Source organism: Artemia sp. Qi Xiang Cuo, chromosome 3 (assembly GCF_049724085.1).
Source record: "Artemia sp. Qi Xiang Cuo chromosome 3, ASM4972408v1, whole genome shotgun sequence".
NCBI lineage: Eukaryota > Metazoa > Arthropoda > Branchiopoda > Anostraca > Artemiidae > Artemia > Artemia sp. Qi Xiang Cuo.
Window position 1 is genome coordinate 64,991,855 of NC_142796.1, and position 24,534 is coordinate 65,016,388.

A 24,534-nucleotide genomic window follows, 5' to 3' on the forward strand; every position below is an offset into this window, starting at 1 on the left:
GTAGCGTACTCCTCAAAAACATAATTTCTATCTGGAAATCAACTGCGTTGAACAAAATGCCTATGGATATGTTTGGGGCAATAGTGGGCCTGGAAAGGATGTTAGTTGCCTTCCAATCACTTTCGACTATTAAAAAGGGCACTAACCATTCCAATTTCCAATCGAATGAGCCTTTTCCAAGTTTTAACGACACCTCCTCCGATACAAAGGGCCCTTGTCTAAAGCAAAAAAAAAATAATACCTTGTGCCAACTTTATTCTTTCCTAAGGCACCGCGATCGCGCTGGCTATAATACTAGTAGGGAGGGGGTAACTAGTCCAGTACGGGATGCTGTACGAAATTTAATGTGCTTGGTAAAAGCCTGTACGAGATTTAATGTCCTTGGTAAAAGTGTCATTTTTAGACCAATCAGGGAGTCGGATATACTAATGGGAATTCTAGGAATTATCCGGTACTCTCAAGAGATAGAAATTATTTTTTAATATGGGTTCATTTTCTTTAGGCTTAGCGATAAATTCAGGAATTATTATTATATTGAAGCCTTTATAACGCATCTTGACTCTTGAATTCATCTCTTGGATAGCCTAGATTTAAAATGTTTCTAAGTGAAACAGATACAGAGGGGAATGATTATGGCTTCACTTAGGGCAGAGATGAAGCATTTAGTTTGCAGTGTATATGCGATATGTAATTTAAAATTCTTTAGGTATAGAGATAAATTCTGGAATTATTATTATTTCGAAGCCTTTATATCGCAACTTGGCATAAATGTTAGAATAACAACACTAGTATCAATCTTTGGAAAAGGTTAAAGGTAACAAGATCTTGCAACTTAATTGGCTTTACTTCGCGGTTGTGTTCGGTATAATACACAAATATCAATCAAGAAGTGTTGCCAATATAAAATACGCTTTTAACAATGGAGCATGCAAAAAAGGTGAAAATAATAAAGTTGTGGATGCCAAGAAAAGAATTGTAATATAGAAAATTAGAACAATCCTTTGAATCCCTAGTGAACTATAATATGTTTGAGCATGATAAAAGCTTGTGGAGTTCTACATTACGTCGTATAAACAGACTGGGATTTTACGATAGAGTGATTTCACCACTTAATAAAAGTGGTCAGGAACTGAGAAATTTTCAGGAAGTCAGTGAAATTTGCAACTTTTTTGGGGTTGAAGCACTCTACGTAAAGGGTAATGTACCTACAGATAAAGCTTTAATTCAAAAGTATGACCATAGGATTCCACTTTTCAATCTAGAAGAATTTAATTGTCGTAAATTTGAAGGGTCTTATCACCGTCCTGAAGATGAGGTTAGGTTCTTCGTGCACTGGATACCTAAGGACATACCTGATATCTAAGGACATACCTGATCGTGATAAGTGCATAAGACACGGTAAAAACTATTCTATATCATAGGATCTTCGTTTCTGGATATTTAACAGTGAACTTTAAGTTCTATTCTTATGTATATATGTGTTTTTTCCAAAAAATCTTTTAATATGTTTAAGGAATAAATATCTTTAAGCTTAGCCCATATTTATTCTTTAGAATAGTTTTATTCATTCGTCAAACTATCAATAAATTATAAATAGGCATTAATCTCTTTGTTGAATTCACCCCTGGGATACACAATACGGAAATTTCATTCTACAGATCATGAAGAAATTGTTAGTAAGTAACAATCTCTTTCTTGAATTCACCTCTTGGACACACGATGCATAAATTTCATTCAAGAAATTATGAAAAATCCCAATTAAGTAACAAACTCTGTATTGTTTTCACGTCTTGGATACACATTGCAGAAATTTCATTCAAGAAATTATGAAAAAATTGTAAGTAAGTAACAAATTCTTTCTTGAATTCACCTCCTGGAGACTACGAAAAGTTTGTAACTAAGTAACACAATCTTTCTTGATTTCACCCCTAGGATGCACAGTACACAAATTTCATTCGAGAAATTAGTAAAAAATTGTAAGTAAGTAGCAAACTCCTTGGATACACAATACAGAAATTTTCTATTCAAGAAATAACGAAAAAATTTTAAGTAAGTAACCAAGTGTTTCTTGAATTCATCTCTTAGAATTTAATCTGAAAAATTATGAAAAATTGTTAGTAAGTAACAAACTCTTTCTTGAATTCACCTCTTGGATACACAATACAGAATTTTCATTCAAGAAATTATGAAAAATTGTAAGTAAGTTGCAAACTCCTTGAATTCACCTCTTGGATACACAATGTAGAAATTTCATTCGAGAAATTATGAAAAAATTGTTAGTAAGTAACCAACTTTTTCGGGAATTCACCTCTAGGATACACATTACAGAAATTTCAATCAAGAAACTATGAAAAATTGCAAGTAAGTAAGCAACAAACCCTGTCTTGAATTCACCTTTTGGATGCACAATATAGAAATTTCATTCGAGAAATTATGAAAAATTGTAAATAAGTAACCAACTGTTTCTCGAATTCATCTCTGGGATACACAATACAAAAATTTCAATCAAGAAACTATGAAAAATTGTAAGTAAGTAACAAACTCTTTCTTGTATTCACCTCTTGAATACACAATACAGAAATTTCATTCGAGAAATTATGAAAAATTGAAAGTAAGTAACAAACTCCTTCTTGATCATTAAAGAAATTATAAAAATTGTAAGTAAGAAGCCAACTCCTTCTTGAATTCACCTCTTGGATGCACAATACAGAAATTTTATTCAAGAAATAATGAAAAATTGTAAGTAACTAACCAAGTGTTTCTTTAATTCACCTCTTGGAATTTCATTCATATATTATGAAAAATTGTAAGTAAATAACAAACTCTTTCTTGAATTCGCCTCTTGGATACACAATACAGAGATTTCACTTGGGAAAATATGAAAAAAAATTGTAAGAAAGTTGCATACTCTTTCTTGAGTTCACCTCTTGGATACACAATATAGAAATTTTATTAAAGGAAATACAAAAAAATTGTAAGTAAGTAACCGAGTGTTTCTTGAATTCACCTCTTGGATACACAATAAGGAAATTTCATTCGAGAAATTATAGAAAAATTGTAAGTAAGTAACCAACATTTTCTCGAATTCACATCTGGGATACTCAATCCAGAAATTTCAATCACGACTATGAAAAACTGTAAGTAAGTAAGCAACAAACTTTCTTGAATTCACCTCTTGGATACATAACACAGAAATTTTATTGGAAATATTATGAAAAAAAGTTTAAGTAAGTTGCAAACTCCTTCTTGAATTCACCTCTTGGATACACAATATAGAAATTTTATTCAAGGAATTACAAAAAAATTGTAAGTAAGTAACCAAGTGTTTCTTGAATTCACCTCTTTGATACACAATAGACATTTCATTCGAAAAAAATATGAAAAAATTGTAAGTAAGTAACCAACTGTTTATCGAATTCACATCCGGGATTCACATTACAGAATACAAAAATTTTATTCAAGAAAAAACGAAAAAATTGTAAGTAGGTAACCAAGCGTTTCTTGAATTCCCCTCTTGGATACTCAATACAGAAATTTCATTTAAGAGACTACAAAAAATTTGTAACTAAGTAACAAAATCTTTCTTGATTTCACTTCTGGGATACACAGTACAGAAATTTCATTCGAGAAATTATGAAAAAATTATAAGTAAGTGGCAAAATCCTTGGATAAACAATACAAAAATTTTTTATTCAAGAAATAACGAAAAATTTGTAAGTAAGTAGCCAAGTGTTTCTTGAATTCATCTCTTGGATTTAATCCAAGATATTATGAAAAATTGTAAGTAAGTAACAAACTCGTACTTGAATTCACCTCTTGGATACACAATACAGAATTTTCATTCAAGAAATTATGAAAAATTGTAAGTAAGTTGCAAACCCCTCCTTGAATTCTCCTCTTGGATACACAATACAGAAATTTCATTCAAGAAATTATAAAAAATTGTAAGTAAGCAACAAACTCTTTCTTGATCATTCAAGAAATTATGAAAAAATTGTAAGTAAGTAGCAAACTCTCTTCAATTCGTCTCATGGATACTCAATACAGAAATTTCATTCAAGAAATTATGAAAACATTGTAAGTAAGTAACAAGCTCTTTCCTAAATTCGCCTCTTGGATACACAATACAGAAATTTCATTCGAGAAATTATGAGAACATTGTAAGTAAATAACAAACTCCTTCTTGAATTCACCTCTCGGATACACATTACAGGCAAATTCAAGGAAGAGTTTGTTACTTACTTACAATTTTTTTCATAGTTTCATGAATAAAATTTCTGTACAGTGTATTCAAGAGGTGAATTCAAAAGGAGTTTGTTACTCACTTACTTACAATTTTTTCATAATTTCATGAATGAAATTTCTGTATTGTCTATGCAAGGGGTGAATTCAAGAATGAGTTTGTTACTTACTTACAATTTTTTGATGATTTCATGATTGAAATATCTGTATTGTGTATCCAAGAGATAAATTCAAGAAAGATTTTGTTACCTACTTACAGTTTTTCATAATTTCTTGAACGAGATGTCTGTATTGTGCATCCAAGAGGTGAATTCAAGAAAAAGTTTGATACTTAGTTAATTTTTTTTATAATTTCTTAAATGAAATGTCTGTCATGTCTATCCAAGAGGTGAATTCAAGAAGGAGTTTATTACTTACTTACAAGTTTTCATAATTTCTTCAATGAAATCTCTGTATTGTGTATTCAAGAGGCTAATTCAGGAAAGAGTTTGTTACTTACTTACCATGTTTTTATAATTTCTTGAATGAAATTTCTGTATTTTGTATCTAAGAGGCGAATTCAGGAAAGAGTTTGTTACTTACTTACTTACAATTTTTTCATATTTTCATGAATGAAGTTTCTGTATTGTATATCCAAGAGGTAAATTCAAGATCGAGTTTGTTACTTACTTACAATTTTTTCCTAATTCCTTGAATGAATGTCTGTAATGTGTATCCAAAAGGTGAATTCAAGAAGGAGTTTGTTACTTACAATGTTTTAATAATTTCTTGAGTGAATTTTCTGTATTATGTATCCAAAAGGCGAATTCAGAAAAGGGTTTGTTACTTACTTACAATGTTTTCATAATTTCTTGAATGAAATTTCTGTATTATGTATCCAAGAGGCGAATTCAGGAAAGAGTTTGTTACTTACTAACAATTTTTTCCTAATTTCTTGAATGAAATTTCTGTACTGTTATCCATGAGACGAATTCAAGAAAGCGTTTTGCTACTTACTTACTTACAATTTTTTCATAGTTTCTTGAATGAAATTTCGGTATTGTGTATCCAAGAGGTGAATACAAGAAAGAGTTTGTTACTTACACACAATTTTTATAATTTCTTGAATGAAATTGTTGTATTGTCTGTCCAGGAAGTGAATTCAAGAAAGAGTTTGTTTACAATTTTTTTCATAATTTCCGGAATGAAATTTCTGTTTTATGCATCCAAACGGCGAATTCAATAAAGAGATTGTTACTTCCTTAGAATTTGGCATAATTTCTTGAAAGTAATGTCTGTATTGTTTATCCAGGAGGCGAATACAAGAAAGACTCTGTTACTTACAATTTTATCATAATTTCTTGAATGAAATTTCTGCATTGTGTATCCAAGAGGTGATTTCAAGAAAGAGTTTGTTACTTATTTACAATTTTCTCATAATTTATTGAATGAAATTTCTGTATTGTGTATCCAAGAGGTGAAAACAATAAAGAGTTTGTATCTTTCTTATATCTTTCTTTTCTGCTATATTGAACATCCTTTTGTGAGAGCTTCCTTGTGGTCCTGATCTTCCTTGTAATGGAGAGGATGTCCATTGTTTGGATTGTTTCCTGTGATACTGGTCACTCTCTTCCATTGCAGAAAGTGATGAGCTTACCATTTTCTCACCATTTCATCAAAGATTCTTCTTCTCATTTCGCACAGATTGTCCACTTCTATTTCATTTCCCATGATTTCTAAATGTGCTGCATTACTCTTATAGGAATAACTGAACTCATGATAGTGGCCATTACAAATAGCACACTCACAATAAAAGATATTTCTAACTCTAGAGTTTGATCCATGTTTTAATCTGCTATGCTGTTGTTTGATGTAACTTTAGTTCTCATGTGGTAGAGCCGTTTGGTGTCGATAATTAGTCATAGAGTGACACAGGGAAAACCACATCGTGTCTATGAGGAAGCACAGCGTATGATTGGTAGAGCCGCAAGCATATTTCATGTCATTTTGAGTAAAAGGTGGAGGGGGTAACCTAAAAGGCAATGTTACTTTTCCGAGAATAGCTAAAAGCCAATTCAATAGCCCATTAGCATACTCAATTCAAACATTATATTAACTTATTCGAGCAACAGATTTTATTTTCACTGTCCTCGGTGCTTTAACGGTAAACAAAAAGTCGGTAGGGGACGATCTTACTCGAACTCAACTTCCGAATTTTACTATGAAGTGGTACTAGAAAATTTATATTAAACTAAAATCATCGACAAAGCAAAAAAACATGACGAAAAATCAAAGTATGTCTACAGAAAATTTACGCTTGAACAATTATTCATATCAAAAGAGAAAACATGATGAATTATTTTATGAAACTGATTCAAAAGATGAAACGTATATTGAATCTGTAGGTGACATCCAATCGAAAACGTTCCCTTTCTTTTTGTTAGAATGTTAGGCTAACGAATCATGGTAAGTCTAGAGTCAGTAGTATGAGTGATAGGATTAAAAAATGAATAAATTCGAGAAAGAGAGATTTAGATCGAATCTTGTGATTATGGAAAAACATTTAATTTTGGATAATGATTTTCTCGAGTTATCCCTTCAAAGAAAGATATTCTCACAGGGAACACTTGACAATATAATGAAAACTTATTCTCCACCATTGGACTATTGTATGAAACTTTGTCGATGTGACTCAAATGCTTATACTCAATTTATTGATATATTAATTGGAACAAAGCAGAATAATATCGTGGATATACTTTTGAAAACATTGCCATAGATTCAATGTAGATGGCTCCCCCTTCGAAAGAGGTAACGTCACAGTCACTCCTCTCACCATTCCTTCCTCTGAATTTATCGAACGAGGATCATTTTTGTTTTAGCTGTGAGAGAGTTGACATCGGAAACAAAAAATGTTCTATAGATGTCCACTATGCATGTACACTCTTTGCAGTTGGATATCATGTGAGAATTGTACAATTATTCATGACTATAATGAAAACTGCAAATTATGTAATCCTTGTAAATTACATAGAGCATATGCAGTACAAATTAAAGGATGTAATTCATATCTTGAAGAGATTTGTGACTCTCACCCTAGATGACATCTGTGCTCCAATTGCCACTATGACAAATGTGATCAGTGGGAAAATACTTACCCCGGTATGATTGGAAAGAACCCCGAACGTGATTTTAGTTTATTTCTACGAGATTGTTATAGTCGTGGATTTAAATTATTTTGGAAGGAATAATCTGGTCTAAGATTCAACTGTTGGGGTAACAAGACAATTTGGTTTCTACGTCATCGTTGTGACGACACTGCCTGTAAACCTAGTGATTTCTATTTGGCAGTTACCGAATGTGATTCACCACTTGAAAACACTGTATGTGATATTACTCCAACAAGACAGATTGAAACACGCGAAAATCATAATATGAATGCAAATAGTATCATTGACTATACAAAGAGATATGACAAGAGTGAAGTTACATTATACTGTAGAAAATGTGACCCTGACTTTACAGGCAAACAAGATCAATATGCAGTGAATTCAAATCATCTACCAGCACTAGTTATTCACGGCACTTGCCTTTACACAGAAGAAGAAGAAATCTAAAGTGAAGAATAAAGACAATGTTGTATATAAATGTTTCCTTTATTAATAAACAAATTCATACACATTATTAAGCACTTTACTCGTAGGGCACTAAAATCAATATCATATAGGTCAGAGAGTATATTTTCCACCATAAAGTCGTTAAGACGTGGATAGTCTACATAAATGTTGAGAAACTGCTTGTAAGTATAGTCGCGACATCGGAACCCAAAACATAGTAGTGTATGGAAGCCAAAGCTTTTATTCGTGCGATCCTGCACTCTCTTCCGATTTTGAATAATAGTTTTACCACTGCTCTCATTATAGTTCCTGATGTGTGGAGTATAGAATGTATAGGGTAGACCAAGAGGATCAAAATTTCAATATTCTTCATAGTTTGAAGGATACACAACCAATGACCCGTCTGCACAGTCGATGGACTGTTATTAACAATAATTAAAGTATTGTTGGCTCTCTGAATTTTTCCAAGGAAGTCCGAGGGCAGACAATAGGATCTGTATTTGGACATGTAGGGGTCCATATAAAATACATTGATTATTTGACTGATTTTCATGGTGCCAAGTCTTGTAGAACACTTCCTTCGGGAGTGATTTCCCAATGGGTTTCATATTGATTTAGTAAGATTAGTGCAATACTCTCCGGTGTTAAATCGGCAAATGTACACTCTAAACGCACACTCCCCTTACGTACTATACTCATATCCTGGATGCCAGACAAATCCAATACAATGATACCATGTGTTTTAGCAAACATTTCCTCGGTTATACCATTTTCAAATAGTTGTGAATCATGATCTACGGTTTGCATGGTCAACTCATACAATGTCCTGTAAGATTTATCTAAAGATAGATTGTAGACTGGGATTCCATTTATTTTGCAGACAAAAGATGAAAGCCCAAACATTTCAAATTTATGTGGGCATCCAGTCCACGATCCTATTTCACTAGCACTTTTGACAAATGCAAACGCCAGTTTTAACAGAATTTCGCCATTGATACAGGATGAGTGGGTGAAGGTGCGTGAGCCGGTGGCAGCATGACACTGATTGGTGATTGTATGAGGAACAAGTAGTTTAATATTATTTCCACTGGCTCTCAGTTTTTCCTGCTGCCCAAGCAACAGAACTCATAACCTGTTGTTTGCGTACATATAGTATTGCAAAAGTGAAGGAGAGAGTCCCATCAGGATTGGCAGCAAGTTCTTTTCGTAAACTGAAATTAGATAGAGCAAGCGTCAATTTTATATCCACTTTAATATTGGGTGGTAGCCATTGGGTATATTAAATATTTCATGATATATTTTTCCAACTAGATGTAATTCACTAGTTGTAGCATTAAGTGTGTCTGTACTATCAGTATAAATAATATATTCATATCCATTGGGGGTACCTCTCAATTCCTTGTATGATTTGGATGTCATCAACATGAATTGAATATACCTTGTATAATTTGAGATATTGTTGCTTGTGCTCACCAGTGTGCCATTTATATAGACACTGATTTGACGAAATAAATTATGTAATATAAAATTTTTATAGGATATTCCATCGGCACGAATTGGCAATGTATCATCTGATTTTCGGACTTTCATTCCTAAATCTATAAATGTCGAAGACATATCCATAAAGTAGTCTTCATTGGAATAAATTTGAAAGTGGATATTATCGGAGAGGGGTTGTTGTGGATAAAATTGTTCATAGTATCCATGTTTTACACTCAAATCAACATTTTCTGCATTGAATAGATTCAATAAGGAGGTGATTGAAGGTTGAGAATCCTTATGCGGTAGATGACATCTTAGGAAAAGATATCTAGTTTCGATCTAACAATTCTCTTCCTGGGGCTTCTTCTTCTGTTTACAGTGCGTGTCGGCTTTTTCCTTTTTTTCTCTGACAGGGGTGATCTCTATCGTTTCTTTCCTGAATAGAGACTGATGAGTGATGCACTGTTTCTCAACCTTTTTAAACCTTTTCCATTTTGTTTTAATCTCACGCACTGGACCTAAGATTTTCCGAAGCACTTTTTGTAAAATCCTTGCCAGAGCCCCAATCGTATAGTGTAGAGGACGCAAAATCTGTCGCAGCCGGTACAATATATTTTCTAGCCAGAGGTAGTGCAGAGCGAAACAGCTTAGCAAACCAACTGCCAAGACCATAGCCAGACATCGACGAGCGACCTTTGTAATAGTGCATTCCATTGCCCTGTTGTTTTGGACCAAGAGTATTAACATATCAGTTAATATCAAGACAAATGAATACCACTTTTTTATTAGACATCTTGTTGTTTAATGGGTCAAAAATGGCATATAATCACAGCAAAACCTTTTGATATTGCCAGGGGATCACCTAATTCAGTTCTTAGTGTTGACAGACAGAGTTCCAAATAGGAAGTGTTTACTGGGATATACTGAAGATGCCTTATATTGTAGTGGTGAATATGTTCTTGATTGGTTTTTCGTTCAAGAACTAGTAGGAGGGGATGATTGCTATTTCCAACCCGGGACGTTTCCACAAACGTGGCGTAGAGAAATATACAAGTGTCCATGGAGAAGGCAGGCGGGTAGTCAGCAAAAATAAAATTAGTGTTTTCGGCACTTTTACCATTGATTTAATTGAGCTTAAAGCCAAGAACATCTTTTAGATTATCATTGAGAATAACCTTTTCATTGGCAATGGGTGAACTACTGTAGATCTTGTCCTCCTCGTTTGAATAGTTGAAATGAAAAGCTCCTTTTTTAAGAGCGGAAATTCTTTTATTGATAGAGGAATATTGAATTATCTAAATTAATAGACGAATAGTTCTTATCAATCGTTCAGCCAATGCAGCCTTTATCGGACTGTGACTATCATAGAGTGTTGTATTATATTGCAATAGAACCTTCTTTACATGAGGATTAACAGATTCGCTACCGCGATCTGATTGAATTGTTCTATAGCAATCCTGTTCAAGAATACTTTATAAATCATGAGCAATTTCAACACCTCTCTTTGACTTCAACAGTACGGCATAGGCATAGTGACTAAAAACAGGGATTGCCACTAGAATATACAGTCAGTTTGTATTTCGACGTCATCGAACTGCGGCTAAAATTAAAGGATCAGTTAGCACTATATGCAGAGGGAAAAAGGCCTTAGATTGTGGATATTGTTTGCCATGAAGCCTGCGATTCCGATGCAGTGTGTAACTCGGTTCATTTTCTAGATACTCTTTTTCTTTTTTTTAATGTGCTGCCATCTATGTCAGAAGCAACTTTAGAAAGCGTTTTGGGGGAACTTAGACTTCCCGCGTCACCAATATTGTAATTGAAATGCTTCAGAACTTCAACCATTTTGAACGCAAACACGTAGTGTAATGTCCACTCCCCTTTTGCACACTGGAGGGTGAATCAATCTGTCTTCGCTTTTGTCTAGCAGTCATTCGTGTTATAAAATCATTGCTGCTGCTTCTAGTATTTTCCAAGATTGAATCTTCTTCTTTTTCAAATGGTGGTGGTGTTGGTGTTGTTGGAAGACTATATTCTTTTAGTTTATTTATAATTTGCTTATTGCCAATAAGACTTTTGGGGAGGTTTGATGTATTTAGAAAGGTGTATAGATTATTGCCAAATGATAAAAGTCCTTTACGATTCGTCACCATATCACAAATTAAATCAACTAGATTATAACTTTTCCCCTGAATTATAATTCGTTTCCCTGTGCTATCGACCGGAACTTGATGTTCACCATCACTTTCCAACATGAGATATGTTAATACTCATTTACTCTGTTCTCGATAGGTCACTGGCAATAGGTTTCCAATTGTTGTCACTATGGAATTTAATTTCTTCTCCTTTGATTGTGCAGAATCTTGAGGAGAAATTTACTGTTTAGAGGGATCAGTGGCGGTGGGTCGCTCACGATAAGGTCTATGCTTGTCACGTCGCAATACATCTTGAAGTAAAACTAGCTTTTTATCATCAGCAATATCTGTAAACCATACATGTCCAATGAATAAGTAATAGTAATTTTCCCATAGATCTATCTAGTACGTTAACAAGAACAAAAATAAACAACATTTCATTCATTTATTAACATAAACGATACTTTTCTGTTCAGCAAGAACAAAAACAATATTTGTACAACATTTTTTAACTTTTTTATTCAACAAGAACATCAATATTTATCATCAGAAACACCTTTTTGTTCAACAAGATCAACACTATTTGTACAACAACATTTATTGTCATAAAAACACCTTTTGTTCAACAAGAACACACATACACTATTTGTACAATAACATTTATTGTCATAACAAAAACACTTTTTGTCCATCAAGAACACCAACAGTAATTGTACACACACACATTTTTGTACACATTTTGTAACACACAAGCACTATTTGTACAACAATATATTGACATAAAAACAACACGAACAACTTAAAACAATAGCACAATTAAAAAATATGAATTTAAAGGAATACCCCCTCCATCCCCGGGAGCCGCGGGCCGAAGGATGGCGGCAGGCAGGACCACCCATCCCCCGGGAGCCACAGGCCGAAAGCCAGCTACGGGTGGGACCCTCCACCCCCGAGTCGTTGTTAAAAAAAGCTTTATACAATATTCGCCGTCGCTGCTGCTGCAGGTTAGGTTAGGCTGGAGCATTTAAGTTAAGTCATGAAAGGTTGGGTTAGGCTGGAGCACTTAATTTATCAGGTGAGGTTAAGTTTGGGTTAGGTTAATTTAATTTATCCAGACCAAGTTGGTTGCGATAGTCCATGCATTCAACTCGATCTGAGATTTGATAGTGGTCGTAGTACATTATTATGTACATAAGAATACATTCATACCATTCTCGAGCAAAAAGACTTTGCCAGATATACACGACATTGCATTCTTTTTCACTCTAACAGTATAATTTTTATACTTCAGAGAGCGAATTGCAAGCACTTGTGCTCTCGGCACTAAGCTACTCTCTACACAGTTTCTGTAGACACATGTTGAAATTGTTCTTTACAAAATGTGTAGGCCCCCCTTTACACACCTGCTTTATATTCCTGTTTTGAGTTTCTACGCATTAAACTTTAGGACCCGGGAATACCCATTGGATATCAAATCACTCCCCGTCTCTTATTTTAACATGAGTTGCTGATTTGGGGCCTGACGTTTCACCAAATCGGGGTAGAGGGACGGATTCCAGTTAGTGAAATTCATCCGCGAGCTGATGTGTTCCCCATTTTTTAAATCCCCCACTAAATCCCCGGTTTTTACTTTTAACAGCAGAGAATCTGTATTCCCATAGTAAACTTGAACCTCCCCCCCCCCCCGCATTGTACCTTGAAAACACTGTAAAAAAACGACAACATGAGCTTTTTGGAAATTTCAAGTGATGAACTACCTCCAGCTATATTCTTGTTCAGTACTAAATTTTTCCTGTGTAGAAGAACCAAGCTTGTCTCTATGCTTGTGAACAATGTAAAATTGGGGTCTGCAAATATTCGTGCACATTCTTGGGGGTCAGTCACAAAGTCACAACGAGATCTGTACCGTACGCTTTCACACATTTTTCCAAAGGCTGAATTTATAATGAGCTTGTACATTTCCTTTTCTACTTCACTGTTTGTCCGAGAGCGTTTACAAACAAAGGTATCGATAAACATCTTTAAATAAGGTTTTTGATTGAATTGCAGGACCCTATGTATTTTCGTGATCTTGAAACCATTGTTCACCATCCAGCGCAAAAGCACATGGTGAACAACGATATTCTGTTTAGAGTCTAGGTCTGCAATCAGTCTCAGCTTAAAGGAGGCCCAGAGCATTTCCATATCATCAAACGATTAATGATTGTATGGACTCAGTAAGTACTTGGTCATTAGTCGATTGATAAAGGGGAAAACAAAATCTCTAACAGAATAATGTAGTACGAATGTACTGTGTCCGTCAATATCAAAGAACCATCCTTGTGGCCTATTGTCCTCGACGGCGTGAATTCAACGGCAAAGATTAGTGAGACATTGCCGAGGGATACAATGAGTTCATGTCAAGGAAAACTACCTTTGACTTTACACAAGTGTCTTGTCCGCTTGGATCTGTTGTCATGATACGGTCCCCATGAAAAACATACCCACCCCTCATTGATCGTTCTACAAGAAGGTGTTGATCTACATCAGTGATCAACCCTATTTCCTCTTTACTAATTTTTAAATCAAGTCCATCACCAAATGTGGTGTGGAAAATAATATCCTATATCTAGTCCAAACTCTGAATAGATTTGGTCTGTGTTCTTGCACACAACATCTAACAGAGTTAAAACGTCACTGGCCAAGTACATTCTACAATAATCCCACCAATTTTTACAATTACCCTTAGTCGAGACCCTCTTGGCAAATTCGTATGCCTCGGCAGTGCATTCACTGTTGGTGAGTGAATTATAGAAAGCTTCAAATGGAGGTAGTTTCTCTTTGCTTAAGCGAGCACCAGAACAGTAATAGTCGTATGCATATACACCTTTAGAGGTCAGTAGGTCATACGTTACACTGTCTGGAAAGCGCTGTTTAAGCAAAGGAAAACTATCAAAATTGTCGCTTTTCTGCACTTGAATCAATTAACTCAATTCCTTGGGGAAAAAACTAAATGAATCTAAAACCAGATTTTATTCAGGCACGTATGCCCGTTGATCACTACCTGCCATTTTAAATCGAGAAGCACTAACTTCTCGGCTGATTTGGGGATGATGTTATAGGTAAATGAATTGTTTACCTATGGACTATCTACTCCCCCTCCCTCTCTGTGCATGCGTGCCGAAGCCGGTAAAATAAATTTTAAATCATAATTTGCGTTATGAATGAAAACTGGTATAAAAAACTACTGGCTTACATTCACATTGCATGATTGATGTGCTATCCCTCCAAAATTACTACCCCCTGATGATATTTCCAGCCACAAGTGATTGTGATCTCTGACTTTCCCCTTCCCCCCTCTTTTCCCCGTAGTCCCTTTCCCCTTAGCTCTTCAAACTCCCCCTTACAAATCCAGCATATTTTTTGATTTTCAATCGCGAGACGATCCTCTGCGGACAATAATATTGGGTAATGGGTATTTCTCAAACGAGAAATAGCTCCATTAGCGGTGCCAATATATTTGGTCAGAGCCTTGACCATGAACACATCCTCATGCAACGTTTCGACTATTTCTAACAACTGCATAGTGTTAGAGATATCTCTTTGTGCGTGGGCATAGGAAACTGCAATGGTTCGATGTTCTTTGATTAGATTTGGAAATTGAGGATCGTTCACTTCCACTAGCTTCGCTTCACAATCCAAAGAGATTTTATTGCTTTGGAGGAGGGTATTTTGGAAATTTTTGAATCTTAAAATGGCCCTATCCCCCGAAACCGCTTCCACTGACTGGCTCCCATGCCATCTACAATACTTCATATGATTCCGTAGTTTTAATTCACTCAGATATCGAGACAGGCATGTCGGACAGTAGAAACGTGTCCCCTTATTCTTACCCTCACCCAGAACTCTATTGATGTCTGTAATTGGGTTGAAATGGCCAATTGCATAAGGTTCACTAGGTGGTGTGTAAAACAGCCAAACCCAGTGCTTTACCAATTCAATTGAGGGGCCCCTTACTGGGAACAACACCCCCTTCTTATTAGAACGAACACCATCCTCAAATTCAGTTTCATACTGAACCACAGTAGCGCCGATATTTAAATGGGCATTGGCCCTTTCAAAAATATCAATGGACCTGAACGATACTGGGTATTTTCCTCTAAGCAAGTGAAATCTACAGGGGGAAAATCAGACCCCTCCTTCCCAAGTACAGCCCAGTATTTTAAATTTTTCTTTTAGCATCATTTCGTAGTATTCGGAAAGCTGACATGAGGAAAGCATACGAGAAACATTTTGACCTGTTTCAAAACATATTCGTTGAACGCCTTTGCAAGCCTCTAAATCGGGATTATATTTTAATTCAATTGCCCTCCCTCCCCCATGTCCACCTCTTAAAATAAAATCTGTTTTAAATTTACAAAAATTTATAATTAAATTTTCAATAAATAAAACCACTGATCCACTCCCATTTTCGTTATAATTTTCGGAAGCATAATAGTACGGCCTACCCAATCCATAAAAAATGTTTCGTAATTTTCTAAATGCGGATAGACCACTAACTTCTCGGTATGTACATAATGATAATAAACCTCGCTTATACCCTCATTTAAATAAAATACCTTTAAAACAATTGAAACCTTAATAGCATCCCTACCCCCCCCCCCCACAACTGGATCTGGTTTTAAACAGTGCACGAATTTTATCTACATATTCATGGAAAATTTCTACAGGGTCAAATACAAAATTCCCCCCTCCCCATAAGCGAATTAAAAGGGTCCCCAAAAGTGGCAGTGTAGACGACTATCGTATTTAAAATCGAATTTGACCGCTGAAAGTCAGTTAATCTAGTAAATTGGGTATTTCCACCCTCCTCCTCCCCCTCTTGCATACTATCACCACCCCTCCCCCACTTTGTTCAATAATAGGGCTGTAGGAAACCATTTCAGTTGTTTGAACCATGTTCATGTAATCAGTAGGGGGAGGGTTCCCTGTTAATTCCCGGATAAAATCGTCTAAAAGCTGATAGGTGTTTGGCCTTAGCAACGGTAAGTCCCCCTGCTTAACTGTACTACTATCTACATTAAAATAATTAGTTAAAAAATTATCAATATCACATGGAATTTCATTAACGATACCATTCCATGGTGAATTGTTGCGAATGAACTCCATTGATGCATCTTCTTCTCCAACTGATAAGCAGGGGGAGATGGAGAATGTGGAACCAGAGGAATCTATAAAAGAAAATAGCTTATTTCAAAGTGTCTAAATCCCCTATTTTTAAAATTGGATTATTGTTTACATGTGCTTAGTAGCATTTGGTTTACTCCATATATCCTGAAAGTTCCACCTTAATAAAAGACATTTACATGACATAGTAGGTTTTGAGTTTGTTCAAATAATTCCAAAAAAAATCATATTAATACTCTTTATCTGCTTTTAAAAAAAACATGATTTGAAATGGATAGCCTATCCCTTTCATGATACACAACTCATTCCGATAGAAAGTTGCTTTTAAAAAATTCGTAGAGGCAAAATTAACCTTTCGTTTACATCGCAATAGAAATTATCATTTACCCTACTATGAGCAGAAAATGGTGTCTTTTTTTGGCTTCACTAACCGATTCCGGCAGGGTGAAAGCATGCACTTGACATGATTCAAAAGGGAGAACATTATATTTCCTTTTAATATCTCTGACATACTTTTACAGGGTTGAAAAATGGAGAAAAGGAAAGGCCAAAAAAATTTGGAAGAAATAGGTGGATATTTCTATAACCAGGTAGAAACTATTTCTAAAAATGCTCACATTTCCATATTCCGGCTGCACTTGGGAGTTGGATGGTCCTGGCATTGCATACTGGAGGGCAATTTCACGATCTTGTGTAATCGGGACAGTTCTTGAAGGCCCTGGCAAAGCATGATGGGGGGGGGGCACCTCACGATCTTGTGTAAGTGGGGCTGAGGCATTATGAGAAGCCGCCCACTCTTTTTTCAATTTTCTGCCAGGCTGCATAGAGCTTTGCGCTGGGGCCACCCCACCCTATCTTGCTCTCTTTGATGGAGGGAGGCATTCTTCAAAATTGTCCTTAAAAGAAGAAAAAAATTAATATGGAATTACGACTCCCTTTTTACAGAAGAAAAATTAGTACCCCCATTCCTAACCAGAATTTATTGTCAGGCATAATTTTGTCTAAAAAGCATTTGTCTCAAAGAAGCCCCCTCCCCCAATATAAACACTGAGTACTCGAAATGGAAGATAAATTTTCCATATTAAATTATTTATCGTAACTGTCACCTCTCCCCCTAGCAATTTATAAGATTTACTCTATCGCTAATTCGAGTGGACAAAAGTGTCTTTTTCATGAAACCAATATAATGCTTAAGTTCTAATTCATGAGAATTAACAAGCCGGGCACAGACTTGACGAGTGCCAATAATTATCACTATTTAAATCTTAGCGGCATTATGTCATAATGGGTGACGGAAGTTGGCTGTCACTTTAGGTAGGAACCAAAAACCAAGAATTTATCAAAAAAGATAATTATTTCCAATGAAAGAATTGAAGTCGTAACCAGGGGGGGGGATATACATGGTAAAAAAGAGTGTATTTTACGCTTTCTAACGATTATAAACAACACATAGTGGAGTTTGTATTTGGGGGGGGAGGGGTGGATTTACCTGAATTTGAATATACTGGAGGGGGACTATGTAAAATGATTTTATTTGGAAATAACCTTAGAAAATTTACTAAACAGAACTCACTAGAGACGACCTATCTGTGTAATTGACAAACATAATATTCATTTGACATAATTACCCCTATTTAAATCATTGCGGAAATCCTAAAAGTTAGGTTGACGGCTTAAATGAAAATTAGCATGCCTAAGAATTGACGGAAGTTGTCACTTTTAGGTAGAAATATAGAAACCATGAATTTATCGAAAAAGAGTTATTTCCAATTAAAGAATTAAAGTCGTAAACAGGGGGGGGGGGATTACATGGCAAAAAAGAGCATATTTTACGCTTTCTAACGATTATAAACAACAAATATTGGAGTTTGTATTGGGGGGGGGGGGATTTACCTGAATTTGAATATACTAAGGGAGACTATGTAAAATGATTTTATTTGGAAATAACCTAAGAAAACTTACTAAAGAGAACTCACATTATTAATAAATGTAGATGAAGTTTCCTTGTCAATAATATTCAATTCTTTAGCCATGGTGTCTTAAAACTGTATGATAATTTAACCAGAACGCATGTCCGTTATATACAAAATCTCAAGGGCGAATTGTGATGTTAGGAAACTTCCCTGATTGGCGTAGAAAGAGACACGTGATCCTGTTCCCATTAGAACCAATACATTGCCCACCGATTATGTAGTCAATTTCTCAGAAAACTACTTGCCCTCTAGTGGATCAATACATTGCACTGTTAGAATTCAGCGCGCATGGGCAAACTTCGTCCCGGAGTCAATACACTTAAAAACAACAAATAAATTGACCTTGAAAGAGGTGTCATTGACCCGTTAGTGGATCAATAAACCATGAATAAATTGTCCTCGGTGAGAAAAACCATGTTTTTCATTCTCAGTGAGAAAAAACCATGAAAACATGGATAAATTATGTACTGTCAGTATTAATCTCTTCCCCTGAGTGAAGCAATATGCATTCCCCTCTGTATCTTAAACATAAACAGAACGAGACCATGAAAATACATCAAAGTGATAAAAACCATGTTTTTTCATTCTCAGTGAGAAAAACCATAAAAACATGCATAAATTATGCAGGTTTAGCACCGCCTAAGGGGTCCCTACTGTTTTGACAAATCAGAGCGCATGAACAGGCTTGAAAATAAATGGTAAGAAGACTAAGTCGCTTAGACTCGGAACAAGTTAAGGTGAAGAGGTGATATTGGGTAACGAGAAAAGTGATCAAGTGGATAGCTTCTCTTGCCTAAGTAGTATTATCAGTAAAGATGCAGGATGCTGTGAAGATGTTAGAAGTGGCATTGCCATGGCCCAGGATGTTTAATGCTCAGTTGAAAAAAGTTTGAAAGAGCAGCAAGATAATTCTACAAACCAATATTACAATATTGGAAGCTAAAGCGATAACAGTGGTTCAGTATTGATGTGAAGTGTGGGCACTCCAAAATACGTAGGCAGATTTGATAGAAACTTTCCAGATAAATTACCAAAGGATGGTTTTAGGCGCCCAACTGACTGACTCACAGTAAGCTGTGCAAAAAATGTGGATCAATCCCGATTTCTAGCATTATAATGAAAGAAAGTTTGAGATGGCTAGAAAATGTTTTGCAGATGACAGATTGCTAAACATTGTCCTTCAATGATGTGGGAAGATGCAAGGAGAGGTATAAAGGAAATTGGGAGTCCTTGGGAGGGTATAAAGAGGGAGATTTTGGATAGACTGGGATGGAGAAGGAATATGCGTAGCTGTGTTGTTCTTAGGCGGCTTGATACTGCAGTGATTTGCTATTAGTAGTAGTAATAGTAGATTTGTTAAAGAAAAATAACCACCCTGCCGTTATGGAGGTGAAGGAAAGCTGTTTAGCTCAGTAGCAAAAGGGTACACTATAGTAACGAAAGCGAATTAGCCTACCATTATATTCCTCATTCAACATTCTTTGCAAATATCCTAATCTTCCCTCCCTTGACAATTTCACACCTCCCACTGTCCTCCTAATGAAACCTAACATAGCCCTTGGCTCTACACACACTTCTGAAGAAAACATCTTATAGGGCTTATAAAATTGCTGCCTAAGACCCTAAGAATATGATTAATAGAAATTTTCTACATTTTATAATGTAATGATTTGTATTTTAGCCAGAGTCTATGGTATTTTGTGTGAAGAAATGGATCCCTGGCCTAAATGGGGAGGGGCAATTCACAGTTCAAAAGATTTTGTTTGGAAAGTGTTGAATGGTGCTGGGGAATTGAATTGTACTAGACTTACTATTTGCTATTTTCTTCAAAAATCTTGCCAAAACAAAGATAAGCCTGCATTATTAAAGTATCCACAGAAACGGACCAGTTTTCTTTAGTATTCGGGCCAGTTTTCCACAGAAATAGGCCATTTAAAACCTTTAAAAGGTTTTAAAGATATGCGAATACATTTCTTAAATTTAAAAAAAAAAACAACAACAATAATATGGCTTAAAATTCTACTTAAATAGCAGACAAGCCTGTACCCAGAGGGTGGGGGGGGGGTTGACCCCCCCCCCGGAAATGTTTGTTTGGCTCATAAAAACGTAAAAAATGGATATAAACTGAATTTTTATGCATTTTTAAGGTTATTTTGGGTATCCCCCCCCCCCCCCCGAAAAAAATCTGAGTAAAAAACCCTCCGAAAAAAAATCCTGGGTACTGCCTAGATAACAGGAATCGCATTTTCAGAACTAAAGCCAGAGAAAAAGCAGCTGATAACTGTATATTAAAGTAAAATATTGTTTTGTCAAAATTTCAATAGGTACCGTAAAGACCTGTCATGTAGGCAAATTTCAAGACCCTCAAGAGGGAGAAAGAGTGGAGGTAGGTACTTCAAAAGGTAAATTTTTCGCTATTCATATTATTGACTTACAAATAAAGTAAACAACACTTATTTAGGATGCCTTTTTTATGCTCTTTCCAAATGTAAAAATCATTTTTGTCAAAAATGTATTTAACCCCCACCCCTAGCCTATATACAGATTCAGGGTATATATTTACACATTAGGGGGGGGGGTAAAATTTATTTCTGATGTAAATGAGAAATAAGTTTGAACTCATTCACATTTCTTCACTCGGTCACATTTCTGACAATGAAGCACCAGTACCCCCCCCCCCCTGATGATCCCATATAGGCCTATAGCCTTACAAAGGCTCTTTGTTTAACCGGTTTATTGCAGTCTCAACTCGATGAAATTTAGTTTCAAATGAGTGAGAACAATAGAATTGTGAATATCCTAGTCCTAAAAATATTTACCTTTAAGTAATTCCACATTACTATTAACCATGTGAACCGCATACTGCATCGCACCACTCACAGTTAATCCAATTCTATCACCCTCTAAGGAGGTCAAATATCCGACAGGTATAGTAATACATTCCGATTTGATAATCAGCATGACCAAAACGAAAAAAGATGACATCTCCACTTCTACAAGTCAATCCATTACTTGATAAAAACTAATCACTAATTAAAGAAACATCTGGCTTTACAGATTAAAATTCCTCTTTTCACTGATGTTTTCAGTGTGATGGTTTGAGTCAAACTGGTTATGTCAAGATGATGCAGAGAGCGGAGGACCAAGTTGAAACAATGCCAGTGGACATATCAAAAAATCTTTCATAGGATCGCTATAAACATTGAACTCTGTCAACTGGGATAAATATTAAGTAGGGATAATTATATAAATGTCATCTGGGATAATTATATCATGTAGAACACTTCTTTTCAATAAGAAGCGCCAAACCCAGCTTGAGATTTCGACCCGTCCCAGTGCTCATTTAAAATTTTAGATATTGCATTTATTTTCCTGGTAATCTTTGTGCTGTTATAGAGCTTGTACTCCCTCCCTCTAAACTGTCAGGCTCTTCCGAAAAAGAAAATCATGCCTGCATATATGAAACCAAACTAACAATTTCAAATAAATTGCTAAGACTTTGGGGAATTAAATAAAAAAAGCAATATACTTTTATTTGATTTTCCACTCACCTTGATCAATACGACGGTTTTTTGTAGACATTAAGGCGAATAAATGCAACACTGTTGAAAATTCATATTGTTTTCAATAAAAAGCAGATGACACTCAAGCCCTTTAGAAGGAGGGAAAACACAACCACTCTTATTTGTAAGCCTTGATTAGGCTTTTAATATTATTATTGGCACTTATCTGTTATAGCGACCCCAATGAAGAATTATGTTGTGTAAAAATCAAACACAAACCGGTTTCATCGGTCTGTAATAAGAGACAATTAGCTTACGCTCAGTGGAAAATAAGTGGCAAATGACAGAATACATTAGACTTAACTAATTTGGGCTATAACTTTGCACATTGAGGGGGTGGGGGAAAAGTATGTGGACAGCGTGAAGTTAGAAAACAATTTTTACTTCATATTATGTAGTATAATTGTAGCTAACACATTTTGGATGCATACCCGCTATACTTTACCCCATTTCTGAATGTGCAAATCTATAGCCCAAATTTGTTTCTAAAGTATTATATTTTCATCATATTTTGGTATATTTCATTAGGATTAACCTAACTTCACTTCGTGAATGGGGTCGCTTTAACAGATAAGTACCTTTTTAATGCTGTAATGAGTGTTATGACAAGCAAAAACTCCTAGTTGTGGTAAATTCCTAGTTGCAGTAATTTTTTATTTTAAATTTAACTTGATTATTCATTTCAACTTCTGTTCGCTTGTAATTAATATATTCCTCTAAAATAGCTTCTCTTTTTTTTTGTATTTGATGTGACTATTCATTTTAAATACTGTCCCTTTTTCAATCATCGGTAGAAAATTCTGTTCATTTTAGGTTGAATTATTATTGGACTTTATTTCTTTTCGTTCTAGGTTTTAATATGGCTCTGCTTTACTTCTAAAACCATATATTCCGAAAATGCGTCTCTTTGAATTGATGGAAACATGCATTCCCCCCAGTGGCTGATTCAGGGGGCGAGGGGCGCGTATTCCCCTAACGTAGTCTAAAGTAGTGTAATCTACTTAATTAACGCGATTGACGCGATTGCGTCAATTAAACTTGCTCCTAATGCCAGTTTATTGGATCAAGCTATTTTGCCTCCCTCCCCCTAAAAAAAACCTGGATCCGCCCCTGATCCCCCTATTAGAAAACCGAAAGGGCTAAAAAAAAGAAAACATTTTCCCTGTCCAATAATAGCAAAGAAATTAGATAAGAGTAGGGTAAGAGGTTCCATTTTGCGTAGGTTATGTTCCATCCTGTGTTATTTGCCCACTTTACGTTCCCTGGCTGCTTTCCATGGTTGATTACCAGACTAATCATTGCTATTGATATCAATTGCATATGGAATTATACAAAACCTACCAGACAACTTTCTTGGCCAACCAGACAAGTTTCTGGGTCAACTATAAGTTTCTGGGCCTTTATATTTACATGGCACCTTTCCAAGGCAGATTATTGCTATTGATGTCAATTGAATATGGAATTATACAAAACCTACCAGACAGGTTTCGGGGCCAACCAGACATGTTTCTGGGCCAACCAGACAGGTTTCTGGACTAAAACGGGGATTCCCCACACAAATTTTTTCAACTCCAAGTTTTTCAATCAGACTGGTTTTTTCGAGCTGACACCTGTTTTTTAGGCAGCCAATTAGAGATAACGGAGGTATTTACTCCTCTATCTCTCTCTATCTCAGACAATTTTTGTTGTTGCTAGCTCAGTTTCATTGTGGCAGTGAGAGTGTCAACACATGAAAAAATTTTCCATACATGCCTGCTATGCATGTACAAACTGGGCAGCTGGTCATCCTTTGAGAATTACACAATGATTGATGAGTATGATGAAAAGTGTAGATTATGCAACCCGTGTAAATTGCGTAGAGGATATGCTATACAAATTAAAGGTTGTAATTCCTTTCTTGAAGAGGTGTGTGACTCTCATCCTAGACGACACCTATTCTTCAATTGCCATTATGATATATGTAATCAGTGGGAGAATACCTATCCCGGTATGATTAGAAAGAATCATAAGCGTGATTTTAGTTTATTGCTACGAGATTGGTATCGTCGTGGTTTTAGATTGTTCTGGGAGGAGGAACCGGGTCAACGATTAAACTGTTGGAACAACAAAAGAATATGGTTTCTTCGTCATCGTTGTGAAGACAATGACAACTATGATTATATGCCCACTGATTTTTATTTGTATGTGACGGAATGTGATTCGACACTTGAGGACACTGTTTGTGAAATTGCTTCAAATAAGCAAATTGAAACATGTGAATTCTATAGAATGAATGAGAATAGTATCATTGACTATACAAAGAGATATGACAGGAGTGAAGTCACACTCTACTGTAGAAAATGTGACCCTGACATTGCAGTACATCAGGATCATTACA

At 35.5% G+C, this 24,534-nt stretch overlaps 1 protein-coding gene across 1 annotated transcript in view; it reads right to left on the reverse strand.

Moving 5' to 3' along the window:
- Nucleotides 1-21,676, reverse strand: part of LOC148954418 (receptor-type guanylate cyclase Gyc76C-like) — a 269,197-nt gene extending 247,521 nt beyond the window's left edge. Inside the window, exon 1 of the mRNA XM_089086478.1 lies at nt 21,414-21,676. Coding sequence (XP_088942604.1) covers nt 21,414-21,579 — 166 coding nt within the window. The 5' untranslated portion in view covers nt 21,580-21,676. The remainder of the gene's footprint in view (nt 1-21,413) is intronic.
- Between the last annotated feature and the right edge of the window lie 2,858 nt (nt 21,677-24,534).